This window comes from Nicotiana tomentosiformis, chromosome 7 (genome assembly GCF_000390325.3).
Source record: "Nicotiana tomentosiformis chromosome 7, ASM39032v3, whole genome shotgun sequence".
NCBI classification, from domain to species: domain Eukaryota; kingdom Viridiplantae; phylum Streptophyta; class Magnoliopsida; order Solanales; family Solanaceae; genus Nicotiana; species Nicotiana tomentosiformis.
In genome coordinates this window covers 112,323,500-112,334,620 of record NC_090818.1, presented here as the reverse complement: position 1 = coordinate 112,334,620, position 11,121 = coordinate 112,323,500, and the positions used below count along the sequence as shown (strand labels likewise).

Below are 11,121 nucleotides of genomic sequence, written 5' to 3'. Positions count from 1 at the left end.
ACACGTTGAAACATAATGAGATCAAATTAACCAAATACTTGACTTGATGAAGACAGAACAAACGATAGATCAAGATTTTACTATACATACATTTGAGATCCTATTACAAATAAGCAGGCATTATCAGAAATGGGGGTAATTTATATGTTGTTACTCTGAAGCAACACACGTACGACCATTATCCTCACTAATAGATATCTTCTTTTGGCTTTCACCCAATGTCCAGCATTTGTATTGGAGCTCGACTAGGTGTTAAGATTGGTTTACAATGATCAGGCAAGGAGATTTAAGTGAGGTGGGTTCGGGTTAAGGGACGGGTTGGGTCAGTTGGATATAATAGAGAGTAGGGCGGGTGTTTTTTAGAGCAATTAGAGCGTGTCATATGTAATTTCTATTTTCTGATTATTAAACTAACATCTGAGGGGTAATTTGGATATCAAAATACAATGGTAAGGGTACGAATAATACAAAAGTGAAACGAGAGATAAATAAAACTTATTTTTAGCAGTAAAGGTGTAAAATAGGCCCTTAACCGTATTGATAATTAGTTTAACCTTATAACAGATAATGATATTTGTTCAAGCAAAGAAAAACATAAAATTTGAGCATTCACTTAGTAACAAAGATTGCTTTTCTAACAAATCAATGCCCAACAACAGAATCAAGAATCTTCCATAACAGAAAGCAAGAAAACCAAGAAGTTTCAATCAGTCAGCCAGTCAGCCGCAACAGCATCGGCATCGGCTCATTGCTTCCAAGAAACACATCACTTAGTACAGTCTCAGATCGCAAGGAGGCTTCAACAAACCTTAGAGCCTGCCAATCAAATATAAGCAATCATTATAAATGCATTGCCAGTGTTGAAAGAGCTCAACTTCTATACACCGACATTGTAAAACTTTTTTACGCTATTAGACTACGATGACCTACTAGGGATGGTAATGGGGCAGAACAAAAGTAGTGCAGGGCAGAGCAAGGCGGGTCGAAATACTTTTTCAAACTTTTTAAATAGGATAGGGCAAAAATAGGTAAGGACTTTTAGCTTCATTAAAAAGGTCAAAAGTTATAAAATTTTAATAGAATCTTGTAAAATGAGAAGAAAAAAAAAGTTAAAAAATGAAGGAAAGTCTAAAAGTGTCTTTTCAGCTTAAATAACATTTAAGCTAAAAAAATAATAAATTGGGGTTGCCCAGATTATTGCTTTTGGCTTGTTTTAAGCAATTTTAAACTTATTTTAAGCACCTTTTAATTTTTCCAAACACTAAAAAAAAACTAAAAAAAAACTTAAAAATTGATTTGACAAGCTTAAAAGTCAATCCAAACACCCTATTAATATCACAAAGTACACAGGGCAAAAACTTTAAAATGCTAAATAGGGCAAGGCAAGTCAAAAGCTTAGTAGGTCACACCTTGCCCTGCCTACCCTGCCCTGCCCTACTGCCATCCCAAGACCTACAACAACTTTGTTACTCTTATAACTAGTCTAATTTGCTTAAATAAAATATATTAAAGTAAATGACCTCCTAAACAGTAAAAATAAATAAGTAGAGGTTCACTTCTTTACCTCATTAACACCAAACTCCACAGTCCTTATTTCAAGCTTAGCAGTTGATACAGGATTATTGCACATAATGAGCCTGGACAAGCCAGATATTACAGATAAAGGGCTTACTAACAAATCATCAGTTACCATATAGATGACTAGTCCTTTAACACAATCCCTATCACTGTCCAAAAGCTTATTTGGAGTAGCTTCAGAGATGCTTGTAAGCTCTGTCACAATATAAATAATCTCAGTAAGGATAAGCAGATAAAGTATTTGTGATAGTGATAAGAAGAAGAAGAAAAAAAAACAAAAGCATAGATACTAAATCCTCTCCTTTCGAGTTTATGTGAATCTATTTCTCTTCTGGTCCGTTAAAGAAGAAAAAACCCTTTCTTAAATTGAAAATAATGTAACTTAAACTTCCAATTTTACCCTCGATGAGAAACATTTATAGTCACACATACTTTTACAATAGACCTTGTGATCTAGCCCTTCCCCGGACTCCGCGTATAGTGGGAGCTTAGTGTACCAGACTGTCCTTTTACCTACAAAGAACTATAGTCACACAAATATTATAAAATTTTAAAAGTCATCATTTCTTAAATTCATTGTCCAATCAAATAGATTCACATAAATTGAAACGAAGGGAATACTACTGATCCGACAAAAAACTAACTAACCAGAACAGTGAATTTCAGACACCAGATGCATAGAGAGAAAAAATTTACCGTGCAATAATTGCAAGGATTTAGACCAAGATTTTGATCCACTTGCCAATAGGAGCTCATCCTTTGTTTGATTGGGGTGCATGTAGGCTTCGTCTAGATTTTTAACACTTCTGTATATATTTCCAATAGAGCCAACCATAGTTCTTATCCTTCTATCACTAATTGTTCGGTTGATAACAGTTACAATTGGAAGTTGAAGTAAGCTGATCAGGAAACAAAAGAAGTCATTTCCAACTTCAGCAAAGATGACTCTTTTGGCTTTATTGTCAACTATAAGTTTCACGCTGCAGTTTTGTCCTGCCAAAAACTTAACAAATAAGGCTTCTATTGATTCAAATTCTGAATAAGTAACACTTTTAAATTAAAAAAAAGGTTCTACTGCATGCATGGGCAGATGTTGTGTTTTTACTTTCGACGCGGAGTAAAAATTTATATGTAAAAGTTTAAAATTTTAAAAATATAAAATATATATGAACCCATAACTTTAAAAATATAATGAGTTCAATGCTAAAACCTTTAAAAGTTGAACCCGTAAAATTTAAATCTTGAATCCGGCTTTGACTACGTGGGGGATAAAGGAAGGAGATGGTTGAATGTTGGTAGTGATTTAAGCCCGGGAGAATAGGATGGAACTTTTGAATATTGGTCAATCGAATCCATTAATTTCGACATGAAACAGAGACACTTATGTACAATGCATTCAATACTAAAAAATGAACTCAACAACAACAAGGTAATACGGTAACGAAAGCGAATGATACGACATGTAGAAATAAAGAGCCATGAATAAGAAAATATAAGTATAGAACTAATATTACTTGGTAAGCCTAGGGGAAACTCACGACTACCTGTCAACCTTCAATCTTAATTTTCGACCTCCACACCTTTTTATCAAGGGCTGTGTACATATCACCCTAGGCTAAAAAACTCATCAAGTATAAATTCGGAATCTCCGGTGGTCAATTGACAATTAGTAGTACTGGTTTCCTTAAATGGATTTTTTTCCCATTCAATTTGTTGACAAACATACCATGCATGCAGATTAACTTTATGTATAACTCTAGCTAATGATGCAAATGTCAAACCTATAATACCATTACAAACATCAATTTGCAACCAAATGAAAAGAATTACTAACCATCTTTGGATTTTCTCCAACCTGTCTGCCGAAGAAAAACGTCAGTTAGAACTGTTTTTGACTTCAAAGAAACCAGCAAGAACTCGTGCTCCTAGATTTGGTTGAAAAAACAAAAAGATAAAACATTAATCATGTCCTACAAATCAAACAATACAGAAGAGGGGGAATTATACAAAAATAATTTCGACAAAAGTATTTGAAAGGTTTGTTTTTTTCAATTCCACCCTTACTACTTCAAAAAGGTATATAGTCATTAATTATTCATTTAACCGAGAAATAAGGATAGTTTAGTCAAATTCTTTTATTATATATGCTGGCTAGTAAATGATTTTCTTAATGGGTGTGCTAATCATCTGGTTTGTCATTTTATATAAAATGAAGGCAAGTGATATTCAAAAGACACGAAGATCGCACTACCAAATCACAGCAACAACAATAAATCCGGTGAAATCGCACAAGTGGGTTCTGGGAAATGTAATGTGTACACAAACCTTATTTCCGATAGAACTTCGGCTCAAGAATAGTAAAAATGAAGCAATAAACAAACAATATCAACAACAAGACAATAAGACAACAGAAGCAAATGGCGCCCTACCAAATCACTGATCTGAAAATCAATCATCCTTTCTTCAAATGCATCAACTTGGGGTTGGGGCTTTAATGCTTTTAACACGGGGATCGCAGAAGCTGCAGAAGATGGTGTAACGAAGAGATTATCTGTGATCATCCATGTCATAATATCCTGGACATTATCAAGTTCATTAAGTTGCATGTAATTAGCACCAGAGTTCTTCATAATCGGGATTATGTTGCCAAGAGAACCAAACACGGATTTAATACTAGGCTGCCCAACAAAATACCCAATTGGTAATTTGAGTAGGTTAAATAAGAAATCAACGAAGTCTTTTCCAATTTCAGCAAACAGAACTCTATGAGCTTTGCTATCAACCAACAGCTTCAAGCAAATGTTTGCCTTTTCCATGACTTTCCCCTTAAATTAACAACCTAATGACAAAACAAGAATATCCATCAGTCCACTTTTATGTAGCGGGTGCACATTTGTATATTGAACTAAAATTTGCTTTATATATATATAGGTGTCATTACTAATATATCACTGAAATTTTTGCTGAACATTACGGGTGTCGGTACCCCCTCGTTATATAACATAGGTCCGATATAACATAGGTCCGCCTCTGCTTCCAAGAATGTATCAATCAGATACATCATCAATCAAAGAATGCGTGTAATAAATAAAAGTGCAGATGTGTGCTCAAGATGTGAAGCATGACTACAGTTAAATCACATATAACAACAATTTCACAAATAGCTCATCTTGGCCAATTACGAAGTAGTAATCCTAAAATCACGTAAAATTTTAAGAAAACTTGATCAAGATAGTGGAAAGAAGAAGAAAATAACAGTCAACTGAACCAAATATTACATGCATATAGATTGTTAACACTTCAGAGTTTACTATGATTATGCACAAAGATAAATTACTGAAAAGAGAGAACCTTTAGGTGACTTAACTGCTTCCTATTTCTCTATTCTCTTTGAGTTGCAAATGGAGAGTAGAAGCGATTAGTACTCAGAAAGTCTGACCGGGAAAACTTATATAGTTCTTAATAAAGAGCAACCGAAAGGTCTTTACTTAATTATTAGGGAAATGCAACCTTTGATCTTTCCTATTCATCTTTTTATTTTTCCTAGGGTCCGTTTGAAAAGCACTATATAATTATTAGAGTGTGTAATTTAGTAAATTACAATCACATGTTTGTTTATTATAACGTAATTATAGTATAATTTCAAATGTTATTTTTGATTACACAAGTGAAAGAGATTGAATTAGGGTGTACAGTTAGTCGATTCGATCCATTTTAAATTAATTTAGTTCGATGTACACAATTTATGGTTCATAAATAAAAACGTGATGGCCAAACCGAATAAGTTTTGTCCAATTTAATCTAATTCTCTTGATTGAATGTGATTAAAAAGTAAAATAAAAATATTTTTTTAAAATTAGCAAGTACACCCTTTCAATCTACATATAGTTAGATTAACTAGTGAATTTATTCGCGCTTCGCGTGGTTATTAAAATTATTAGTAAAAGTAGAAATAATACTTTTTATAAATTTAGTCGATTTAGTAGATGAAAATTTTCTTGTTTATGCATATAAAGTTTGATCAGAAACACAATATTTTTATTGAAATTAGTGGTTGTATGAACAATAAGTCACGTTTAAATATGTGTGTATGAACAATTTTTGACACCATATATATAGTTTGCAATTTAGCTCTGCAAACTCTATAATATGCTTCTTTCTTGGCCTTTGTTTGCCCTTTATCTCATCCTTAAAGCAAACAAATGCACACTGAGCTTCACATGAAATTATTTAGGGACTTGTCGTGTGCCTCTGAATCAAGACTCAAAACACAAAATTACAAAATGAATACACTGTCATTTTATGGTTATTGGGGCCATATGTAGGATTGAATGCCAAAAAGAAATGAATAAAAAAATCAATGAACTTACAATGTTTATGCCTTAAAATCAGCTTCCTCTCCTTCTATGGAAAATGAAGTCTCAAGAGAAAAGAAAAAAAAGGGTAAATATAACTCGATGAACTGCATGTTTTAACATCTCAAGTGGGAAACCAAAAGCTATAAAACCGAATCACAAAATGTTCTCTTGTCTATACGCTATCAACATATATGCACAAAGATATTACTATCTTTCATTTTAGGGTGATTAGTTCTCTATATTTGCAGAGGATGAAAGTAACCTTTAATAACATTTATGAGTTCATCTAATACAATAAAAAAGAGGAAGATGAAAAAACGTCTTGAAGAGTAATGTGTTTCATCTTTTATTTTCCTCAAGTAACTCCCTTAAACTTTAATTGAGTAATTATTTAGGGCTTGTGGACTTTTCAAATTACTATAAACAGAAAGATCATGAGAAAAAAACAAAAAACAAAAAGAGAAAAAAGATAAGTGAGTTTCTTGGCCAAAGAGAGGTGCCACATTACTCTTCCATTTTCCACAATTATATATATATATATCAGTAATGTTTTGAAGATCTAAAGGAAACAATTTTAATAAATAATAAAAATGGGTTCAAAGAGGAGGAATACAAAGATAAAGAAATAAAGAAAAGGAGCAAAAAGAAAAGAAAGAAGAGGGTATAATAAGGATGAACGGGCGTGGAAACACAGGCAATGAGTATCGATCGTGAATCTTGCATTTGGGAGTTTGGCAAAGCGTTAGCGCTTGTGACATCTAGAGTCCATTTGTAATTGCGGGTGCCACCCTGTATATATATAATTTTTTTGTATAAAATATCAAAGCATACATCAAATTTTTAACCAGCACCAGGTGCCATGGCACCCCGAATCTCATACATTAATCCGCCCATGTTATTTACTATTAGATACTACTTAAAAACAAGATGCAATTTATAATTTTTAAGATAATCAATGGCGAGAAAACTTTTTGGAGCATAATTTTCAGATAAGAACCAAGTATACTATCGACATGGGATAAAAATACCATACCACTAACTTATTTTATAGATGTTAAAGGATCCTATTAAATAAAACACACACGCTATATTAAGTTACCTACGTTATAATTTATATAAATAAACTTATTATAAAGCTTCGCAAAATACGATAATTGTTAACTGAAATTCACTAAATAAATTATTAACCTCAACTAAATTTTAAAAAAAAAAGCAAGAAGAAAGGATATTTAAAAAATATACTTGAAAAAAGATATTTATGAATTTTCCAATCAAAGAAATTGATTGGAATAGAAAGAGTAAAAGAAGAATATAACTAAAAAATAATATTAGAAAGAAGAGACTTGGTGAGAGTAATTTGTCTCCCTTTATTATACTCAACTAGTTAATTTGTCCGTGCTTCGCCTACCTCCGCCCACTCTGATCATTGTCCTCTTTTAGTCAATGTAGCCTTTGTCCAATTACAATCCTCCAATAGTCCCTTCAGATTAGAATCAATGTGGTGTAACCATCCTACCTTCCCAAATCTCATCCAAACTTATTTCACTTCAACTGACAATCACTATTAAAAATTCGGCAAAAACCGTCCAAAAAAACCAACCAAAGTAGGTCGGTAATGGCCAATAACCGTCCAAAATGCGACCATTAACGTGTGTCGGTATTTTGAAGGTCGAAAGGGCATACCGACCAAAGTTGGTCGAAAATTATCGACCAACTTTGGTCGGTCAATTAAATTCAAAAAACAATTGCTGAAATAACCGACCAAAGTTGGTCGATTTTTTCCGACCAAAGTAGGTCGGTATTTTAATTATGTAATTAAAAAATGCACCACCTGAGAATCGAACCGGGGTCTGTATTATGGCAGGATACTATTCTACCACTAGACCATTGGTGCATTTTATTTTAAGACTGTCTTTTATTTCATTTATACTCTTTAATTGTATTTTCGCACGAAAATAACCGACCAATGTCGGTCATTTTATTAAAAAATAAAATTACAGACCGAATTCAATCGATTTTTAAAAATGACTGGCCGAATTAACCGATTGATTGCGGTCGATTTTTTTAATATTAATTTTAATTTATTTTAAATAAAAAACCGATCAAAGTTGGTCAGTTTCTTGAAAAATAAATTTCGGGGGGCTCAAAATTAATTTCCCGCATTTTTGCGCCAAAGAAAACTTCGTAAAAAAAAATATAAAAAAATATTTTGAAAAACTGACCGACTTTGGTCGGTTTTTTGGCCGACCAAAATTGGTCAGTAGATCGCGGTCGGTTTTTGCCGAATTTCTAGTAGTGAATCTTCTCAATGCCACACACAAATTCCATGCTGCTGCTAGAACCTGAAGCAGGGAAATATTTAGGAATATTTTTTTTACAGGAAAATGTATCTCATAGCTAGAATTAAAGGTATGATAACTCAATTGCAGGAATCCAACAACGAATTCGAGGATCGAGCCGCTAAATCAGGAGTTTTGCGGAGAAATCTGAGAATTTCAGTTATGAAGATGAACAGGTGAATTTGAGAAATTAGAGAGGATTGAGAGGAAATTTGTAATAGCTTTTCATTAATGAATTTGTAATTGTTACAATGTAATCCTTTTATGAGAATTCACTAACTTTCTCGGAAGGAATCTCTTCTCCTAACTTAGTAACTAACTCCAACTAACTTCCTAAATAACAATAACTGTGAGCTCGCTTAACATTCAACTAACTGTTATTTGACTGTTTGAGCTGGAGCTTCTGATCTTGTGCTAACTACGACTGTGATGTATTTTGTGTATCACTACTCCCTTGTGCAAAAGATCCTTGACCACAAGGATGAAAATGAGAAAACCTGATCTTTAGTGCATTAAAAAATTTTCATGTAGCACAATCTGCTGGTAAGCCTGTCCACTTAAATAAGACTTGAGCCACAACTTTATTACCCATTTTCACCATTCTCCTTTCTAAAATGGACTCTGGATTGGGGCAGTGAGGGCTGGCAATATCAGTACTAGGAGGATAAGTGATCTGTTTGGGTAACCCATAATAATGACCCATGCACAGTGGGGTGTATCTTTACCGATGGAGGAAATATGAGTGTATATGCCACAGTTCCTACCTTTTTGATAATCCGAAATGGTCCATAGTATTTAACAGCCAATTTGTGGACTGATTGTGTAGAAATGCTCACTTGTTTGTAGGGCTGAGTCTTGAAATAAACCTAATCATCAACTTCAAATTTCCTGTCACTCATATGAGAGACAACTTGTTGTTTCATTCTCAACTGGGCTCTCAACAAATGATGTCGCAACAATTGCAAATTCAATTCTCTATTAAGCAGGGTGTTGTCCACATCAGCCGAGGCTGATTCACCTGGAAAATAAGTTAAGTGTAGAGGGGGTGGCCTTTCATAAAGAGCCTCATAGGGTGTTGTTCTTATAGCATAATGGAATGAGGTATTGTTCCAATATTGAGCCATATGCAAGTAAGAATACCAATCAGTAGCTTCCTCAGAGTAGAAGCATCTTTAGTATGTTTCCAAGCATCGATTCAAAACCTCAGTTTGCCCATCAGTTTGAGAATGATAAGTTGATGAACTGTTTAATTGGGCTCTTGTATTGTAAATATATCTTGCCAAAAAGAGCTTAAGAATACTGCATCTTTATCACTGACAATGAAATCGGGCAGACCACGAAGTCTGTAAATGGCATCCATAAACACTTTAACTATACAATAAGCAGTATAAGGATATTTTAGAGGAATAAAGTGGTCATACTTAGTCTGTCTACTATGACTAATATCACCTCATACCCATTGAACTTTGGTAGTCCATCGATTAAATCCATGCTGATTTGGGACCACACTACTTCAGGAATTAGAAGGGGTTGTTAGAACCCAGGATAAGTTTCTAGTCAGCCTTATTTCTTTGGCAGATGTCACACTTCTGAACAAAAAGTTTTACAACTTCTCTTATGCCCTTACTGTAAAATAATGTCAAGATTCTCCTCAATGTTGCTTTCATTCTAGAGTGACCACCTTGAGGAGTAGAATCCCATAAAGCAATAATATCCGGTCTAAGTTGGGACACTCTACCAACTACTAGCTTTTCCTTCCTCCTCAAATGATTCTGGAACCAGGTAAACTGACTGTGAGCTGCAAGATTTGATTTTAGTTGTTCAATGAGCATCTTCAACTCAAGATCTGTGTCTCAGCTATGTGATATGGCTTGTAATAACTCTAAGTTGGTAGTGAAAATTACAAACGAGAATAACTCAACCCCAGATACTCTAGAAAGGGTATCTGCAGCCTTGTTCTCAATCTCTTTTTTATATTCAATGATATAGTCAAAATACATCAGTTTTGTCAACCATATTAATTGAGAATTTGTATCAAGCTTTTGTTCCATTTGGAATTTCAGATCCCTCTGATCGGTCCTAATAATGAATCTTTGGCCAAGCAAATATTGGGACCACTTTTTCAATGCATGAACAATAACTAACAACTCTCTATCATAAACTGAGAGAGCATCATGTCTAGGGGAAGGGCTCTACTAATAAAAGCAATAGGGTGACCTTGCTGCATGAGGACAACACCTATACCCTGACAACTTGTATCAGTTTCCATCATAAAAGTCTTATAACATTAGACAATGCTAGGATTGGTGCTTCAGTTAAAGCAAATTTCAATTGCTCAAAAGTTGTAGAAACAACATGTGACCACTTGAAATTATCCTTCTTGAGAAGATCAGTTAGTAGCTTGTTGATAACCCTAAATCCTTTGATAAATCTCATGTAGGACCTAGCTAGACCCAAGAACCCTCTAAGTTGTTTAATAGTAGTTAGTAAGATCCATTTCTTCACAGTTTTCACCTTCTGAGAGTCTATTGAGACCCCTTCTGTAGTAATAAAATGCCCCAGATACTTTATTCTTCCAACCCCAAAGAAATACTTGTTATGCTTATCAAATAGTTGGTATTTCCTCATCTCATTAAACACATACCTCAAATGTAACAAATGGTCACTTATGACCTTGTTGTAAATCAGTATGGTCATCAAAGAAAATCAGTACAAATTTTCTAATGAAAGCGTGAAAAATCTAGTTCATCGGGCCTTGCAAAGTTGCAGGAGCATTTGATAAGCCAAATGGCATTACCAAGTATTCATAGTGACCTGAATGAGTTCTAAAAGTTTTTTGGGGCATA

At 33.9% G+C, this 11,121-nt stretch overlaps 1 protein-coding gene across 1 annotated transcript; it reads right to left on the bottom strand.

The window, feature by feature from the left end:
- Positions 1–516: 516 nt before the first annotated feature.
- LOC104117611 (uncharacterized) lies at positions 517–4,429 on the bottom strand. The gene is made up of 5 exons (XM_009628684.4): positions 4,008–4,429; positions 3,413–3,503; positions 2,275–2,571; positions 1,565–1,773; positions 517–816 (listed from the first exon to the last, which is right to left on the bottom strand). Exons 1-5 carry the CDS (start codon positions 4,392–4,394, stop codon positions 712–714), a joined length of 1,089 nt encoding a protein of 362 aa, XP_009626979.2. The 5' UTR covers positions 4,395–4,429; the 3' UTR covers positions 517–711.
- Positions 4,430–11,121: the final 6,692 nt, after the last annotated feature.